The sequence below is a fragment of the Scyliorhinus torazame genome, chromosome 10, assembly GCF_047496885.1.
Source record: "Scyliorhinus torazame isolate Kashiwa2021f chromosome 10, sScyTor2.1, whole genome shotgun sequence".
In the NCBI taxonomy this organism is placed as follows: Eukaryota; Metazoa; Chordata; class Chondrichthyes; order Carcharhiniformes; family Scyliorhinidae; genus Scyliorhinus; species Scyliorhinus torazame.
The window spans coordinates 139,186,063-139,206,654 of NC_092716.1; the positions used below are offsets into that span (position 1 = coordinate 139,186,063).

The 20,592-nt window shown below is 50.7% G+C and overlaps 1 protein-coding gene across 1 annotated transcript in view; it reads left to right on the forward strand.

Moving 5' to 3' along the window:
• The window catches only part of LOC140430946 (uncharacterized), a 105,469-nt gene that overhangs the window by 20,199 nt on the left and 64,678 nt on the right, over positions 1 to 20,592 (forward strand). The window contains exon 3 of the mRNA XM_072518781.1: positions 11,380 to 11,554. Within this exon, the coding sequence (XP_072374882.1) occupies positions 11,380 to 11,554 (175 nt within the window). The remainder of the gene's footprint in view (positions 1 to 11,379; positions 11,555 to 20,592) is intronic.

The window sequence follows — 20,592 nt, forward strand, 5'->3', positions numbered from 1 at the left end:
AGTTAAAGTTTAATTATTTAACAAATGCATGGTAAAGATAACTATAAAATATCATCAAAAATTACTAACGATAATAAATTAACTATGAGCTATTATGACCTTCCACAACGAAGACTGTCAATCAACTATCTGAGTTAGCAGTGTCACGTGACTGTTCTCTACTGCCACTGCTGGCTGGAGGTCTTGTCTGTCATTATATACATAACTGTTTATGCATATCATCACAGCCTGGTCAGTCATCGCTACCTATGATGGGCCCTGAGATTCACATTGGGATGGAGGGGCAGCTGCTTCTGCCAGCCCTGATGGCTCCCCATGGCCTGCACCATCGTGTCGATGCTCTCAGCGATGCTCCTCAGTGACTGGGACAAGCTCTGCAGCGCCGCGGCCATGCGCAGCTGAGAGCAGGACATGTCCCGCAGAACCTCTTCAAGGTCAGTCTGGTACTGGGTGACATCCCCCGGTGAGGCGGACATTCTGTCGAGGCCCTCAGCCATGGTCGTCACCGACTGGACAACGCCTTGGACACCTCCACTAATGGTGCTGACATGGTGCACCAGGCACTCCACTGCAGTCGCCACCTTAGCAGTGTTGGGCTCAGTACCACACATTGCCGGTGACATCTCCTGCGCCCATAGCCTCTGGGACTCCTCCAATCAGCCATGGAGGTGCTCGAGTGTTGCTGATATCTCCCTCTGAATATCCCTATCATCTTCGTCAGCTCCAGGATGGCCTCTTCCATAGGCTCAGCATCAGGCTCGAACCGAGCTTGGTCCTGGGATCCAGCAGATTGCCGACTGTTGTCTCGCCTGGGAGTTCCTGCATCCACCTGATGCACATCAGCAGATATGTGGTGCTCACCAGATTGTGCCCCAGAAGCCTAACATTTCCCACCAATGTGCATGACTCTGCGCTGGTGGAGGGTGCAGATGACAGCTGTGACGCATCGATCGTGAGTTGGGTGGGAGATTTGGGTGGGGTGGATGCTCACCTGAGGGTGGAAAGGTCTCAGGGGGTGGTGGGGTTTTGGTGTCAACTCACTCGTGCTCCCGGCATAGGTTGTTGACTTTTTTCCGGCACTGCAGTCCTCCTGGTCACACTCCCGGCGCTCACAGCCACCGCCACCTCGTTCCAGGCAGCCCTGGCTTCCCTGTGGATGACCCTCCAGGACCCTCGGGGGAACAGGACATCTCTCCTGGCCTCCACTGCGTCTAGGAGCCTCACTAGATCTGCATCCCGAATCTTGGGACCGGTCTCCTGGGTGCCATTGTTGCGAGTTGGCTGGGGTTGGCTGAGCAAGTGCTGCTTAAGCGATCGATCTTGTTAGCAGGAATCTGGCGGTCGCAGTGCAAAGGAATCGGCTGGCGAGCTTTCAGTTGCGGCGAGAAGCCCGCAGGGCCTCGTTAAGTGAACCAATTAATGTTGAATAGCATTGCCGTCCTCGCTGGGCCAAGTGCCGGGAAGCTCGCAGCAGTTCCCGCTCGCCACCATACTTAGAAATCTTTCCGGAGAATCGCACCCTCAGGCGTGAAAGACTGGCAGATTAAATTTATTTTTCCTTTTAGAGGTTTGAGGGTTTATGGCCAATAACATTGGTTTACATTAAATAACAGCCACAATGGCACATTTGTTGCTTTAAAAACAGGAGCTGTTCTTTCTTCTTATGATAGATAGGGCCGGGTTACGCTTGAGCGTGAGTGCAACGGGGTCGTTAGATCATGAGAGAGGCTAAAATAGAGAACCCGCGCCTGGCGCAGATCAGGTGCGATCGAACCGCACTGCTTCCGTTGACATAATCAGGATCTCGCCGTAGCGTGGCGAGAAACCAATATTCACTACTTAAGGCCATTCTGCACACAATGGGTGTGATTTAATGGCCATGTCGCGCATAAGCTAGAGTTCGACGAGGCCATTAAATCTCAGGAGAGGCCAAAATCGAGAACCGCGCCAGACGCCAATCTGTTTGCAATCTAATTGGCCCGCTCCAATTGGTGAAATCAGGGTCCCACCTTAGCATGGCAAGACACTAATGATCACCATTTAAGTCCAATTACCATATAATTAATGAATGCAACAACCTTTCTAACTGCCTCCCGGAATCTAATGCCCCCCCCCCCCCCCTCCCCCACAGCAAGTGGTCACTTGGGTGCCGATTAGAACTCCTTTTTAAAAACGTGTAGCTGGCGGAGGAGATTCTACGGGGACCCGAGGAGATGAGTAGTCAACTTCGCTTCCGGGTAATGGGCCGGGGGAATGGGTTTGCTGCCCCAGAGGGGAGTAGGGGATACCCCGGGGGATCAGCCTCGGTCGGGCAGGGCCTCCATCAGTCAGCGGAAGGGGAGCACAGAGCTGGGGTGGAGTGGCCACCCATGGCCTAGGCTGGTCTGGGCTGCTGTAGGGGCAATGGTGTCTCAGCACCCATGCCAACCCCTGGATCTTGTGGCCCTATTCCGGGGCAACACTAACCCCTGCCCGCCTGCACCACCGACCACCCATAACTCCCACTGATCGTGGAGGCCTCTGGCCGCATGACTGAAGGCTGTTGCTAATTGGCAATTGTAGTCAATTGAGTGCTTCACACATCCCAAGTAAATCCCCGTATGTAGCGGGCCATGTGGCATGTGGGGATGATTGCCTAGCATCCCAATCAGACCATGAAGCCTGTACACTGTGCCTGAACAGGAGGCAGCAACACAGATGCAGCAGCAAGCATCCGAACATCCAGGGGTTGGGCCCCGGCTCCAAGACATTTCAGCTATCAAGATGGTGGGTATGAGCACTGGGGAGGGGACCAGCGCCTGGTCAAGGTAAAGTTACATGCTGGTGTCATGGCTACAGGGTGTGGTATCCAGTGAGCAGGGACCCCCACTGCGGCTGGGTGTGCGTGGGCAGGGCGTGCCGGTTTGGGCGGGAAGCAATGGGGGGACTGGAGGGTCCCGGGTGGAAGACACCGCTGATTGACAGTCTCACACCCTCTCCCAATTCCTTACAGGTCTTTCATGGTATGGACAATCGGGCCCTACTGAAGCTGCCCTCGTTGTGCTGCTGGCAGACCTGGCGGCAGCAGCCTTGACAAAGTCTCGAGGCAGCGGCCCTTGTGCAGGGCCCCAGCCCACACCCTGAGGACTGGGCCACACGTCAGGCCAGGGAGGGGCCCAGAGGTGAAGCCAACGATGACACAAGGTGTACAGGTATCGCTGGTCTTGAACAAATGATGGACAGCATGCGCCACGGAAGCTCTACCTCAACAAGGGGATGGTGCGGCATCTGTGTCCTCGCGGACTTGGCACAATGTGGAAGAGGAAGATACCTTCTTCCGGTGGCCATCAAAGTAACCAAAATCCTGAATGTCTGCACCTCAGGAGCATTCCAGGGCTCGAGCAGGGAGTTATATGGCATCTCACAAGCTACATCCCACAAGTGCATCCGTGAAGTCACAGATGTCCTGTTTGTCCTGGCAGTGGACTATATGAACTTCGACATGGACCAAGCCCAACATAATGCCCGGGCAGCTGGTTACTCCGTCATCGATGGGATGTCCCAGGCCCAGGGCCTAATAGATGGCACCCACGTCGTCTTGAGCACACTGGGCCATCAGGGTGTGCCCTCCATCAACAGAAAGCGGCTCCACTGAACATCTATCTCATGTGCAACAACCACATGAAGATCATGTACGTTTGTGCACTCTTCCCAGGGAGTGGGCTCGACAGCTACATCCTGGGGCAGTTGGACATCCCAGAATGGCCGGTTTGCACTTGGGGGGTAAGGGGTACCCGCTGAGGACCTGGCTAATGACGCCAGTACGAAGATCAGCGACCGAAGCAGAGACCCGATACAATGAGGTCCATGCAGCCACCCAAGCTGCCATTGAGCGGTGCATGAGACTCCTCAAGATGCGGTTCCGATGCCTCAAATGCTCTGATGGTGCACTACAGTACACCCCCCATTGAGGAGCCCGCTTTGTGGTAGTCTACTGTGTCCTCCACAACCTGGCACAGCAGTGTGGTGATGTGGTGGTGGAGGGACATGTGTCCACCTCTGAGGAGGAGAATGAGGATGAGGAGGCCCCGAACGAGGAGGGGCTGGAGTACAAGCCCGGGGTGGATCCGCAGGACCAGCTGGAGGATGAAGATAGGCAGCAGCGACGAGGGTACAGCAAGCTGAGAGGGCCAGGGAGGCCCTCATCCTCACCTACTTCATATAAGACGTGGCCTTGTCCGTCATTCCTCCTCTCCCCAACGCCCCGTTTCCACCCTCCTCCACCATCCCTCAGAGTTCCCCTTCCTCCCCCATTCCCCAGCCCCCTTCACCCTTGACCCCTCCGCCCCCATTTTCCACCCTCCCAGGGTCTGTGTAGCTTTACTGCAGGATGATGGGACTGTGTTAGTCCTCTGGGAGCTGAGGGCCCCAGCGCACTTGGCAGCTGCACAAGCCCCGCTGTACCACCCTGTTCTGCGTGCTGACTTCAAGAGGCGCCATTGCCAAGGGGGGTGGGTCTCAGGGGAATGGGTGGACGCCATTGCCACTCTGTAGGGTGGCTCTGGGTTGGCACCCAGTGCCACCTCCTCTTGGTCACTGCATAACGGGCCCTGGGTTCACCTTGGGACGGAGGGCCACCTGGATTGAACTCCAGCTGCCCCTGCGGCATCTGGCTCTGCCTGCCCTAGCAGCTCTCCAATGTCTGCAACACAGTGTCGAAGCCCTCAGCAATGTTACCCAGTGACTGGAACATGCTCTAGAACGCTCCGGGAATGCCATTTGCAACTGGGACATGCTCTAGAGCGCTCCGGGAATGACCATTTGCAACTGGGACATGCTCTAGAGCACCCCAGGAATGACCATTTGCAACTGGGACATGCTCTAGAGCGCCCTGGAATGACCACTTGGGATTGGTAGACCTCCCCTAACGACCGGATCAAGGTCTACAGTGCCTCGGCAATGCCGACCTGAGATTGGGACATGCTCTGCAGCACATCGTCAAGGTCCGCCTGGTACTGGGTCACATCCCCCAGCGACTGGGACACACTGTCGAGGCACTCAGTCATGGCCGTCACTGACTGAATCATTCCTTAGACACCTCCACTAATGCTGCCGACGTCATGCACCATGCTCTCCACTGCGGTCACCACCCTAACAGTGTTGGCGCATTGTCAACGACATCTCCTGTGACCATACACTCTGGGACTCCTCCAATCAGCTGTGGACCTGCTGGAGGGTCACTGAAATCCCCCTCTGAATTTCACAGCCGCACTCGAACATCTGCATCAGCTCCAGGTAAACGTGGTCCAAAGGCTCAGCATCTGACTTGGGACGCAGATGGGTCCTGGAATCTAGCAGACCTCTGATTTATGTCTTGCCTGGGCATTCTGCCTCCACCTGATGTGCATCGGCAACTGTGTGGTGATCACCAGAATGTGCCCAGAAGCATGACCACTACCATTGCCCACTGAGGTGTCTATCGCTACGCTGGTGGAGGGTGGGGATGAAAACTGTGATGCTACGATGGTGGCATCCTCAGAGCTCTCCTCCAAGGTGCTCTCATGGGAAGCAGGGGGGTGACCATCCCGAATGGTCTGTCGCCGTCAGATGGAGATCCATGGACATGTGATCAGTGGGAGGGATGGGTCTGTTTGTATGGCATTAATAACTCACGTGTGACAGGTCATCTGGGCGGGAGCCGGTGGATCCTCGCCTCTGCGTCATACGCCAACCTCAACGTCGGTTAAAGGTTTGCCCTCGGCAATCCCTGCGACCTCCAGGGCCTGTTCCTTGTCGGGAGTGAGACCTCTGATGTCCGGCACCCTGCCGCCCGTCCGGGCGCTCTCCCGTCTGTTGTAGACCAACTTCTCCTGCGGGGACACAGAGGTGGCATTGTTAGCCGTACGCGTTGTTTATCATCGGGATGGTGGGGACGGATTATGCTTGGGGAGTGGAGTGGCGCCTGTCCTATGGGGGTTGGGGAGATGGCTCTAATGGGTGGGTGGGTAATGAGGAGTACAGGGGAGGGCCAGGGGTTGGGGATGGTGTGGGCGGTACTGCTGGACATGGATGGGCTGGGGCACAGAATGATGCTGGGTGGGAGCTGTGGCATGCGCATACCCATTGGTGGGGGGGAGAGGAGGGGTGATATCAGGGGTCCGATGCCAACTCACCCATGCGGTCCGGTGGAGGTCGTTGATCTTCTTTGAGCAGTGGGTGCCGGTCCACCTGGTCACACTCCAAGATGCAGTGCTGCCACTTCCTCACATGTGGCGCTGGCTGCCTTGTGGCTGACCCTCCCAAGACCCTCGGTGGAACAGGGCATCCTGTCTGGCCTCGACCGCGCCCAGTGATCTGCCCAGGTTGGCATCCCCAAATCGTTGGGCTGGTTTTCTCGGCCGTATAGCTGCGAGCTGAGTGGGGTTGATTGTGAAGGAAAGGTTTATGTGCTGCTCTCTCGTGTTAGCGGCCAAGCGCTGCCCAGGAGAATCAGGCGGCGGGACCATAATTTGCAGCGTGACGCCCGTGGGGCCTCGTTAAGTAGCGTTTCCCACTCACTACCACACTTAGAAACTTTATGGTTTAATCACGCCCAATTAACGGGAGCGACCCCCTACCTAACGGGCTCCCTTGATCTAAATGCCTCCCCAGCAAGTGGTCACGCGGACGCCGATTAATACACCTTTTTAAAAACGTGAAGCTGGCGACAGGACTGCTGCGGGGACCTGGGTAGTGATTTGTTATGTTCTCGGTGTAACATAAGCGGCTTCCTTGTGGTGCACTTGACAAAGGAAGGTTCAGACGTGGAGATAACTTCAACACGTTTATTAAACTATTTACACTTCTATTACTCGGGTTCGACACTACTGCTAATCCTATTATAGCTAACCAGACTGACTAACCAGTTGATGCAATCCACGTGGTGGGTGTAATATTGAATCAACCCTGTCTCCTCAGTAGCCTGGCTGCAAGCTGTGCGGTGTTAGCTCTGCAGGATCAGTTTAAGTGCTGCTCTCCCTTGTTAGTAGGGACCTTGCGGGTCCGGCCCCAGCGAATCAGCTGGCGGACCATTATTTGCGTCTGAAGCCCGTGGGGACTCATTAAGTGGTCCAATTAATTTGGGAGAGGTGACGGCCTCGCGTGCCAAGCATCGGGGAGCCCGCAGCAGTTCACGCTCGCTACCACACTGAGAAACTTTTCCGTTAAATGGCACCCATAGGTTCTATCTGCCACTTTCTTCCAGGGCAGGCTGGTTTTGTCTGCATTAAAAACCTTCTCTGTCTGGTAGCCTCTCTCCTCAGTGAATTTCTGCAGCACCTTGGAAAACTCTCCTGCAGCTGCATGGTCAGCTGAAGCAGTCTCTCCCACAAAAGTCACATTATACAGCCCAAACTCAGCACCATGTGCTGGTACAATTGAAATGCTGAGGGCTGGATTCTCCCAAAATGGGACTATGTCCCCATGCCGGCGTAAAAACGCTGGGGTTTTACTCTGGAGTTACCTGCAAGAAAGATCAGTTAATTCAATGCCCTGCAGGGGAATAGCAGGGACACAGAGTAATTCACGCAGCATTTGCTGCGGATACGGGCCCCCGCACGTCCGGTTTTGAGTCCGTGCATGCGCACGGCGGCGGCCCCCAGCGGCCGCGCAGAGCGCCATGGCGGACTCAGACCGCGGAGGCAGACTGAAAATTTAGACCCCACCAATCGGCCACGGCCGAGGATCTGACCGCGCGGATATTAAACCCGGTCACCTATAGGTCCCACCCCCTCCCAGTGTCCAATCCACCAGGGCGGCCACTGTCTGAGTCGGCAGCCACTACGCCAGCATCCCGACCGACAATAGCAGGTTAGAATCACGCCGTCGGGAACTCGGTCGGTAGGGAGCGGAGGATCGCTGGGCGGGCCTCTGTCACTCGGCCCCCAGCCGCGTGGAGTACTGCACGATCATGCCGATTCTCGGGTCCCGGAGAGTCGCCGGACCGGCACCGGGCCCGATTTTGTCGCGTGACTGCGGAGAAGCCAGACCCTCATTTTTAAAGATTGGATGGCGGGGCCTGGCTTGTCGGCTGTCTAGCGGGGTCCTCGGGGGGGATCCGGCTCCGGGGGGATCCCCAATGTGGCCTGGCCCATGATCGGGGCCCACCGATCTGCGGGCGGGCTTGTGCCGTGGGGGCACTCTTTCCCTCCGCGCCGGCCTCTGTAGGGCTCCACCATGGCCGGCGTGGAGAAGAACCCCTCTGCGCGTGCGCAGGAACACGCCCGCTGGTCTGTGCATGCCTGGAACCACGGCGCCGGTTCTGCGCATGCGCCAACTCACGCCGGCTCTTCACCGGCAGTTGGCACGGCGTCAACCCTTCCGGCGCCGGCCAAGCCCCCGGAAGTGCGGAGGATTCCGCAACTTCCGGGCGGCCCGACGCCGAAGTGGTTCGCGCCGCTCTTGACGCCAGCGTCAGGCCATCCGGCCAGTTGCGGGAAAATCCCGCCCGCTATGTATGTGCCCATCTACCCCTGATAACCTAACACCCCTTGCTTACCAAGAATATTCACTTCTACCTTAAAGATACTCAAAACTCTGCTTCCACCACCTTTTCAGGAAGATGACAATAAGCAAAAATAATCAAGATGCAAAAACATCAACATTTCCCAGTTCTACAAAAGTTCACCATCGTTTACCTTTCTTGGTTCATTTTAATCTTGGAGCCCATCTTCTACTTTTAACCAGTGCCACCAAATAAGCAATGATGCTTAATGCTGACTGACTCCCTGTACCCTGCAAATTTTTTCATTTTAAGCTTCCTCAGTGTGGAGTAAAATGCCTTTGTCTCCTGTCGGCAAATATGTGATAGTGCAACAAACAATTACTTGGTTTTCAGCTTTCCAGTTCTGTTTAATTCTGACAACCATTTTTGAATTTTTGATTTCTTTCTTTCCCCTCAGTCATGGCTGTATTCATTAGCAGGGTTTCCTCCGGGTGCTCCGGTTTCCTCCCACAGTCAAAAACTGTAGGTTAGGTGGGTTGAACATGCTGAATTGCCCCTTAGTGTCTCAAAGGTTAGGTGGGGTTACTGGGTTGCAGGGATACGGTGGAGGCATGGGCATAGATTCATAGAATTTACAGTGCAGAAGGAGGCTATTCGGCCTATCGAGTCTGCACCGTCCCTTGGAAAGATCACCCTACTTAAGCCCACACCTCCACCCTATCCCCGTAACCCAGTAACCCCACCTAACCTTTTCGGACACTAAGGGAAATTTAGCATGGCCAATCCACCTAACCTGCACATCTTTGGGCTGTAGGAGGAAACCGGAGCACCCAGAGGAAACCCACACGGGGAGAACGTGCAGACTCTGCACAGACAGTGACCCAAGCCGGGAATCGAACCTGGGACCCTGGAGCTGTGAAGCAACTGTGCTAACCACTGCGTGTGCTGCCCACAAGCGCGGTGCTCTTTCCAAGGGCTGGTGCAGACTCGATGGGCTGAATGGCCTCCTTCTGCACTGTTGATTCACAACTGTCAGGGAAAGAAATTCTCATCTCCATATTAAATAGGCCACCTTTTAGTTTTAAACAGTGACTCCCTTGTTCTAGATTCTCCCAGAAGAGGCAACTTCTTCTCCCCATCCACCCTGCCAAGACCCCTCAGGATCTTATATGTTTCAATCAAGTTGCCTCTTATTCTTCTAAACTCCAACAGATACAAGCAAGCCTAGCCTGTCCAACCTTCCCTCATAAGTCAACATGCCCATTCAAGTATTAGTCTGGTGAACATTCTCGGAACTGTTTCCAATGCCTTCACATCCTTCCTTAAGTAAGGAGACCAATGCAGTACACAGTATTCCAAATGTGGTCTCATTAGTGTCCTGTATAACCAAAGCATAACTTTCCTACTTTAGCATTCACTTCCCCTCAGAATAAATCATAATATTCTATTAGCTTTCCTAATTACTGGCTGTACCTGTATACTAGCCTTTGGTGATTCATGAACTAAGATATCCAGAACCGTCTGTATCTCGGAGCACTGCAATCTCTTACCATTTTAGATAATATGTTTCTTATTTATTCTTCCTGCCAAATGGATAATTTACATTTTTCTACATTATACTCCATTTGCCAGATCATTGCCCATTCACATAATCTATCTATATATTTTTGTAGCTTCCTTATGTCCTCTTCACAGCTTACTTTCCTACCTATCTTTGTGCATTAGCAAATTTGGTAACCATCCCACCCATCTCTTCATCAAAGTCAGTTATATAAGTTGTAAATAGTTGAGATCCCAGCACTGATCCCTGTGGCTCACCACTGGTTACATCTTGCTATCCTATGTTTCCTGTTAGCCAGCCATTCTTCTATCCATGCCAATGTGTTACTCTTTACACCATGAGTTTCCACAATAATCTTTGTTGTGGCCCTTTATCAAATGCCTTCTGGAAATCTAAGTATAGTACACTGCCGGTTCCCCTTAATCCACCGCACATGTTACTTGCTCAAAGAACTCCAATAAGTTGGTTAAACATGATTTCCCTTTCACAAAACCATGAATACCTTGAACTCATTCAATTGCCCCATTATAACTTATTTAATAATAGCTTCTAAAGTTTTCCTGATGACAGATCTTAAGCTAACTGACCTGTAGTTGCCTACTTTCTGTCTCCCTCCTTTTTTAAGTAATGGAGTCACATTTGCTATTTTTCAATCTAATGGAACCTTCCCCAAATAAAGGGAGTTTTGGAAAACTAAAACCAATGCATTAACTCTCTCACCATCACTTATTTTAAGACCCTCAGATGAATCCATCAGGACCCAGGCACTTGTCAGTCCGCAGCTCCAACAATTTGCTCAGTATCACTTCTCCGCTGATTGTAATTTTCCTGAGTTCCTCCCTTCCAGTTCCTGATTTATTAACTGCTTCGGGGACACTTTTGCACAGGTAAAAACGTTCACAAAAGAAAAGGTTGCGAATAGGTGACTGTCGTGAATTCTCAACAGAGGAAAAAAGCACTGTCAAGCAGTGTGCAATCCATTTTCCCATGGCCAGCAAAATTGCATTCTCAGCACAAGGGTGACAGCGTAGCACTGATGAAGGGACAATGACTGTGGTGAGTGCAGGATCAGACTCTTCTCCCCAGTTCATGTAAGATATAAAGGTGATTGCTGAAGATTCTCAAAAAACATCCAACAATAACTGGATGCATCAAGGAAAATGTAATGCAAATCCATCATTATACAAGGTCAGGATCAGCTAGAAACAGGGATAATGAACATTAATGAGAAATTAACAAGCAATAGCTAAAAATGCATATTCACTAATAACATACGTTAGATAGAATTTAGTAAAGACTGTATTAGTATCATGTCCATGTGTTGTAGTCACCTAAAATGTTTCTCTACTTATTACAGTATAATGAGACATGGCTTCTCTGTGAATGTTTGATGGCGACATGTATAGAAAAGAATATTATTTCCATAACATCTGTGGTGTGTCCCACTGTTGAACCGATTAAATGTGTCAATGGCCATGAACCTGTCAAAGTTTACGATGAAAATCGTTGTTGCTTCCATTACGAATGTGACTGTAAGTACCTCTGAGTTGGAAAAAAATGATTTGTTAAATTAGATTTATTTTCGTGAAATTTTATTCCTCAAATTTACTGCATTCTAAATTCTGAAACGTTAGTTCTTTATGTATGTGGCATGGTAAAATATTTTGTCTATTATTCCTGATGCTTCTCCTGTTTTACTTGGTGTCACCATAATGTTGGCTGATCACTCTTCTCATCTCTTCCCATCAGTCATCCATTCTTCTACCAATCCAGCTATGTTTAAATCTCTCACTCCTGCATATTCGCATCTGTTCTTAAGCCTTCCTTTTCTCCTTCTTCCTGGCAGTAATCTCCATTACCCACCTCATCTCAATCCAATATTGATTTCCAAAACACTCATTCTCCCACACACTGCTTCTTGCTCTCGTCTGGCACTCTTTCTCCTCTTTCTCTCAACAACAGATAGCGTCATAGATGTTTACAGCATGAAAACACGCCTTTAGGCCCAACTTAACCATACTGCCCAGTTTTTACCACTAAGCTAGTCCCAATTGCCCGAATTCGGCCCATATCCCGTATAACTGTCTAAATGCTTTTTAAAAGACAAAGTTGTACCCGCCTCTACTACTGCTTCTGGCAGCTCGTTCCAGAAACTCACCACCCTCTGTGTGTACAAATTGCTCCTCTAAACCCTTGTATCTCTCCCTTCTCACCTTCAACCTATGCCCTCTCGTTTTAGACTACCTTTGGGAAAAGATGTTGACTATCTACCTTATCTATGCCCCTCATTATTTTATAGACCTCTATAAAATCACCCCTAAGCCTCCTAAGTTCCAGGGAAAAAAGTCCCAGTCTATCCAGCCTCTCTTTATAACTCAAACCATCAAGCCCCAGTAGCATCCTAGAAAAACTTTTCTGCACTCTTTCTAGTTTAATAATATCCTTTCTATACTATTGTGACCAGAACTGTACACAGTATTCCAGCTGTGGCCTTATTTAATGTCTTGTACAACTTCAACAAGATGTCCCAACTCCTTTATTCCATGTTCTGACCAATGAAACCAAGCATGCCGAATGCCGTCTTCACCACCCTGAGCAGTTATGACTCCACTTTCAAGGAGCTATGAACCTGTACCCCTAGGTCTCTTTGTTCTATAACTCTCCCCAACACCGTACCATTAACTGAGTAAGTCCTGACCCGGTTCGATCTACCAAAATACACCACCTCATATTTATCTGAATTAAATTGCATCTGCCATTCATCGGTCCACTGGCCCAATTGATCAAGATCCCGTTACAATCCTATACAACCTTCTTCACTGTCCACTATGCCACCAATCTTGGTGTCATCTGCAAACTTACTAACCATGCCTCCTAAGTTCTCTTCCAAATCATTAATATGAATAGCAAATAACAGTGGACCCAGCACTACTGAGGCACACCACTGGTCACAGGCCTCCAGTTTGAAAAACAACACTCTCCAACCACACTTTGTCTTCTGTCGTTAAATCAATTTTGTATCCAATTGGCTACCTCACCCTGGATCCCATGAGATTTAACCTCATGCAACAGCCTACCATGTGGTACCTTGTCAAAGGCCTTGCTAAAGTCCATGTAGACAACGTCGACTGCACTGCCCTCCTCTCCGTTCTTGATTAACCCTTCAAAAAACTCAATCAAATTCGTGAGATGTGGGGCGGGATTCTCCGACTCCCCGTCGGGCCAGAGAATCGGCGGGAGGCGCGTGAGTCCCGCCCCGACAGAATCCGGGCGCCGGTTTTTCGGCGGGGGTGGGAATCGCGTCACTCCGGTCGGGGGCCATTGTCAGCGACCACCCCAGTGATTCTCCGCCCCGCGATGGGCCGAGTGGCCACCCGTTTCCGGCTAGTCCTGCTGGCGTATATTAAACCAGGTCCTTACCGGCGGGATCTGGCTCTGCGGGCGGTGTGCGGAGTCCTCGGGGGGGGGGGGTGCGGGGGATTTGGCCCCGGGGGAGTGGCCCGCGATCTGGGCCCAATGATCTGCGGGCGGGCCTATGCCGTGGGAGCAGTCTTTCCATCCGTGCCGGCCGCTGAAACGGTCCGCCATGGCCGGCGCGGAGAACCCCCCTGCGCATGCGCTGGGATGACAGCAGTACACGCTGGCGCTCCCGCACATGCGCCAACTTGCACCGGCCGGCGGAGGCACTTCAGCGCCAGTTGGCACGGCGCCAACCCCAACGCCGGAGTGGTTCACGCCACGACTCGGCGCCGGTATGGCCTGCCCCGCCGGGTAGCAGAGAACCCGGCCATGGTTTTCCACTCACAAAGCTATGCTGACTGTCCCTAATCAGTCCTTGCCTCTCTAAATGCCTACAGATCCTGTCTCTCAGAATACTTCCTAACAATAATAATAATCTTTATTATTGTCACAAGTAGGCTTACTTAACACTGCAAATTAAGTTACTGTGAAAAGCCCCAAGTCACCATATTCCGGCGCCTGAGAGAGAATTCAGAATGTCCAATTCACCTAAGCATGTCTTTCTGGACTTGTGGGAGGAAATCGGAGCACCCTGAGGAAACCCACGAAGACACGGGGAGAACGTGCAGACTCAGCATAGACAGTGACCCAAGCCGGAATCAAACCTGTGCCCGTGGCGCTGTGAAGCAACAGTGCTAACCACTACCCACCACAGACGTTAGGCTCACTGGTCTGTAGTTCCCAGGCTTTTTCCTGCAGCCCTTCTTAAACAAAAGCACAACGTTTGCGACCCTCCACTCTTCAGACACCTCACCTGTTGTTGTCGACGATTCAACTATCTCTGCTAGGGGACCCGCAATTTCCTCCCTAGCCTCCCACAACGTCCTCGGATACATTTCATCAGGTCCAGAGGATTTGACCGCCTTGATGCGCTTTAAGACTTCCAGCACCTCCTTCTCTGAAACATGTACACTCCTTAAGACATCATTATTTATTTCCCCAAGTTCCCTAACATCCATGCCTTTCTCAATAGTAAATACCGATGAAAAATATTCATTTAGGATCTCACCTATCTCTTGTGGATCCGCACATCGATGACCTTGTACATCCTTAAGAGGCCCTACCCTCTCCCTTGTTACTCTTTTGCCCTTTGTATATATGTAGAAGCTCTTTGGATTCTCCTTTACCTTATCTGCCAAAGCAATCTCTTGCCCCCATTTTGCCCTCCTGATTTCTCTCAACTCTACTCTGACAACCTCTATATTCTTCAAGGGATCCCCTTGATCCCAGCTGCCGATGCATGTCACATGCCTCCTTCTTCCTTTTGACCAGGGCCTCAATATCCCGAATCATCCAGGGTTCCCTACTTCTACCAGCCTTGCCCTTCACTCTAAAAGGAATGTTATCACCCTGAACCCTGGTTAACACTTTTGAAACACTCACACTTACCAGCCATCCCTTTGCCTGCAGACTCCCCCAATCAACTTTTGAAAATTCCTGTCCAATACCATCAAAATTGGCCTTGCCCGAATTTAGAATTTTACCTTTTGGGCCAGACCTCTCATTCTGCATAGCTATCTTAAAACTCATGGAATTATGGTCACTGGTCCCAAAGTGATCCCTCACTACCACTTCTGCCACCTGCCCTTCCTTATTTCCCAAGAGGAGGTCACGTTTTGCCCCCTCTCTAGTTGAGCCATCCACATACTGAATGAGAAATTCCTCTTGACCATACTACTCCACTCACTATTCAACTGCTTTCTTCAATGTTTCCACAATCTTCACTGATTCCCTGTATTAATGGTTCCCGATCTTGTCCTTTCTTGTCCCTCCTCATATCCATCTCCGCACCCATATCTTATCAGTATCCAGTCCTTATTCCGAAAGACCCAAAAGACATGCTGTTGGGTGAATTGGACATTCTGAATTCTCATTCTGTGTACCTGAACAGGTGCCGGAATGTGGCGACTAGGGGCTTTTCACAGTAACTTTATTGCAGTGTTAATGTCAGCCTACTTGTGACAATAAAGATGACTATTATTCCTCTCCTCCGGATTTCTGCACTTTATATAACAAAGCCAGACTCACAACTGTCTTGTAGATTCTTCCTTTCAGTTTCAGTAATGCTTTTCTATCACCTAACACTCAACTTCACCCCTTCCAATTATGTCAACCAGAGCTAATCCATTGCTTAATTTCTATTTCCATACTTTGATATTCTGCCACACTGACTCCAGGTACTTGAAACTACTCACCTTCTCCAAGTCTTCACCGTAATGTTAGCACCTTCACTCTGACTCTCTTCTCTAGGCTCAAATTGACAGTCCAAATATTGCATCTTTGGTCTACAAATCTTCGTTATTCAGTGCTTTTCTCCAGTTCTCCAGATGTTCCGTCATGTGCTCATCATCCCCACCAAATAATCCAATGTCATCAATAAACATAATTGAAAATGAAATGAAATGAAAATGAAATGAAAATGAAATGAAAAATAATTGAACATGACACTTCCTGTCTCATTTGCTCAATTAGAAAATCCATGACAATCAGGAAGGGGCTCAATGCCGATTCTTGGTACAATCCAACTTTGATTTCAAACCTCTCACTTTCCCCACCCTGCTGCTTACTCTAGTCTCTCAATTCTTGTACATGTCCTGTAATAGCCATATGTACCTCCCAGGGACTCCACAAATGTGTGAACATCTCCAGACTTCCTTCCTAGGGACCGGGTCATAAGCATTCCCTTGGCCAATAAATACAGTCCTCATGTTGCATATGATTGTGGTGTTGGGTGCTCTGGTACACAGATGAGCCAACACAGTTGTATGTGGTACAACTCTATTTCATTTTAACTCTTATAATACAGTTTGTTCTGGATACTCTGCACGTGCTGTCTCCCTGAGTGTGTTGTGTAGCAGGTCTGTCCTGGTCCTCCTCTCCAGCTAATACTGACCACCAGGTGTCGTGTTTGTGCTTTTATATCTTTCTGTGATTGGTTGTGGTGGTGTGTGTTCTGATTTGTCTGTTGGTGTGTCTATCATGATGTGTGTGTTTGAATATCATGACATCCCCCCTTTTTACAAAGATATGTGCCTACGTGGTTATAAATATAATCGTGTCGTGAGTGCATCTAAGAGTGTGTGCGTATGTTGTGTACAGCGTGTGTATATGATGTAACTATGTACATGGGGCGATGTCGGGTGCGTCACACTAACAAGGTTGTACCATAACAAAACATGAATGCGAGAAAAAAAACAACTTGAACAGTGGTCCGGTCAGACGATATCTGGAACGATAAACAACAACAGGTTATAATACAGAAGTGTTTGACTTTTTGAACGTATGAACAGCGTTATAAGTCCAGTCTAATGGGTGACCGCCTCAAGAATAGGCTGGTCCTCAAGCCGGTTCAGCTGTGGAGATTTGGGTTCACACTGGTTCACCTTGGACTGTTGGAGGTGATGCTGTTGCTGAAGTCTCTACTTTTCCATTTGTTGTACTTCGTGCAGTGCTTGGTTTTTCATTCGTGCAAATATAACATTCAACATCTTTGTTAGTGTTGCCTTGGCTGTGGTTTGGTTCTGGTGGCGATGGAAGGGGCATGATCCGTGGCATCTCCACGAAGTCATCCTTGGGAACCAGTGGAGGATCCGGCGTGTGCGTACGGTTCAGTTGCGAGCGTGGAAGGCGGCGCAAAGCTCGCTGATTGCGCTTACGCACCAATCCATCCGCCCTGCATGCCAGGAACAAGGTGGAGTCTTTTTTCTTTTTATGTTTGTGGTGGACGGCATCTTGTAGCCGATGGGTCGTTGCCATCGAAGTAGCACCATCACTAATATCATGCAAGGCGATGACTGTGCCAGATGTGGAAGTTGGCCGAGACCGTGCACGCTGGTTCCGGCCACCTGCAGTGCCGGAAGGGCGACTCCGCAGAGAAACGTCGAAGCATGTCGCCTTGGAGAGAGAATTGTTGCTCGCATCAACGTCTGGCGATGGCGCGAATTGGTGTGTCCGTCTTGGACCGCCGGTGCTGGTCGCCACTGCCGACCCAGTGGGACTGCCACGCGATCCATTCCCTGTCGCCGTGGCATCCGCCGTCACCCTGAGCGTGCCATCACCGAGGCCGCGACACCGCCCGTCCGGAGCAAGGTCTGGCGTGCGGGAATCAGAGTCGGCGCTTGGCTGCTCCCCATCTGGAGTCCGGTCTGCCTTCCGTCGATGCTCCCCGTCCGGAGTCCCAACAGGTTCACTGGAGGCAGCCGAGATTCCCTGAAGCTGCACTTCTGGAGTCGGAACATGCAGGAATGCACCAACCAGTGGAGAGGCTCGAGCCATCGAGGGTGGAAGCGGTGCGCCGCCACCGCAGTCGTCAGTGGTCCCACCGTGATCGTCGAGTGCCTCGGTACGCACTAGGCGAGGTCTGTCACCTTGCACCTTTTGCATGGGAAGTGGGATGCTGTCGTCACTCGTCTCACATCCCGTGGATAGATCCTCATTAGCAGCTTGCTGTTCACTAGGGTTGGGTAAATTGTCAGAGTTTTCATCTGGTGGTGCACACCATGTCGGTGGACTGTCATTGTCTTGCCGTTGTCCTTCATTTGGGCTTTTCTTCTTTGGAATTTTAAATCTTCCCCCAGACATCGCAGAACCTTGTTTATTACCCCCAAATTCTCCCATATGTATGGTCTCGAATATAGGATCCAATGTTTCTATCGACATAGTACTATTTTCCAAAGAACATTCCGTTTCACTTTTCTTCTCAGGTACCTCATATGTATCTTTGTCTAATATACATGCCTTCATGGTCTCTGGGTCTGATTTTGCTGGGACTGGCATGGTCACAGTCTCTTTTACTGTTCTCAATTGCCCACATTATACTCCCCATACATAACTGCTTAATCACTGGGGTTAGTGTGGTACAATGGATAATCGGGTCGACCTTATCTGCATCTTCACCATTAATGGAAAGCACACTTGGTTCACTTGAAACTGCTGCGGGTTTTAAATTCGTTATCTGGCTACTCGATGTCGGTGTCCTCAGGATTCTTGCTCCAATGTTCTGCTCATTTATCAGTGGAGTGTGTATAGGTTCAATGCAATTAATGTTCCCCTCAAGGTTTGAAGAGTCATTACTGACTAACTGCTGGTCTCCGAAGTTGGGACTTTGCGGCGTTGTGTTGAAGGGAGACATTTGTCCCTGCTGTAGATATGATTCAGGTTGTGTTATTTCCATTACCTGAGGATCAATGTCTTGTCCATTTTTTCGATCCGTACTAAAACACTGGCAATTCTCAGTCTGCTCCTTGCAAGTTAAACATTCAATTAATTTCTTTAGCAAATCCTCAGCATCCTTCTGTGACCGTGCAGCATTATTAATCTCTGTTCGGCTATAATGATCCTGAAGGTCAGCGCATAAATCTTTTTTCTTCGGGCTTGGAAGATGCGATTCCTTTGGCTTGTCTTCAGTTGGGCTTGAACAGTTTTCAGCGCTGTGCCCTTCATTGTAGCATGAGAGACCGTCATGGTCATGCTGCTGTGTAGTGGAGCATGGTAGGCTGTTATAGCCTTCTTGCTGTTCACGTGAGCATGGCAGACTTGCATCGTCTGCCGCTGGTTGGTTAGGAGAGGTTGCTAGACACTCATGGTCTTGTTCCTGCAAGGACCGCACATTGGAGTCTTGCGTTGCTTCTATCGTGGAGGCTGTCCACGAGCTCTCTGTGGAGGCTTGTGACACTGGAGTCACTTCTTGTTCATGCAAGGACTGCGCTCTGGAGTCTTGCGTTGCTTCTATCGTGGAGGCTGTCCACGAGCTCTCTGTGGAGGCTTGTGACACTGGAGTCACTTCTTGTTCGTGCAAGGACTGCGCTCTGGAGTCTTGCGTTTCTGCAATTGTGGAGTCTGTCCACGAGCTTGCTGTGGAGGCTTGTGACACTGGAGTCACTTCTGGTTCATGCGAGGACTGCGCTCTGGAGTCTTGCATGTCTTCTTTCATAGAGTCGGGAACGTTGAGCGGGACGTGGACCACGCTCTGTGTGGCAGCAGGGCGCTCTCCGTGTGCTTGCACTGCTCCCTGTCTGTTAATGTCAGGCTGCAGCATCATCCGGTACTGATAAGTTGGGACGTCATATCTGCTGGATTGAAGATCCTCAAATCCGAAAAATGAATCCGCATCTGCGTCGGATTCAATGTGGGGGCTGCCAATGTGCAACACGAAAGGTTCGTCCGAGTCATAGTCGTATAGGACCACGGAGCTATCATTGGGCTCGCGAGGTCCGGAAACACTGTAAAGATCGTCATCGAAGTATTCGAGGTCGGAATCATCAGCTTGTGCGTAGGTAACTGCTTGTCGGAGGGTTCTTCGGAGGTCAAATTCATCTCCTGGGTCAATTTGCGGCAATGTGCTGTCATTCCAGGTGAGGGAAGGTTGTTTTACAGCTTTAACAGATTTTTGTTTTTTTGATTTGGGACGTTTCCCTTTTAAATTGGATTTGGGACGTTTCCCCTTTAAATTGGTGTGGTCTGGGGCCTCTGACATCCTGACGCTCGGTATGTAGCACGTAGGAAGCGACTGCGCATGCTCAGATCGCTGTTCCTTTACCGATGGCCGTTTTCTTGACTGCGCATGCGCAGCATCTCGCGCATGCGCAAACGAAACTTCCGGTTCTGCGCACTGCTCGCGCAACTGTGCTAGCGTGATACCTTTAGCAAGATGGCCGCCGACCTCGACCCAGCCCTCTCTCAGGCCCGGGATTTCGACCTCTGGGAATTCGGGCTCCGGGATCCCAGCCACGAGGTGAGTACTGCCGCTTTTCTTACCTTTACTTGCCGATTGGATTGCGTTTTCTTCACAGTACTTGGAGAATTTGTCCAGGACTGCCTGGTAATTGTACCTTTGCTGCCTCCTGAAGAACCTGAACCTTGTGAATATTTCTCTTGCCCTTGCACCGGCGATGGTGAGGAGAAATTCAATTTTTTCGCTATCATCCAGGTCTTGGAGTTCAGCTGCCACCAGGAACAATTCGAACACTTGCCGGAATCGCCGCCAGTTTTCGCGGAGATCGCCGTAGCACTGGAGCGGCTGCGGAACCGGGAGCTCTATCATTTTGCCTGG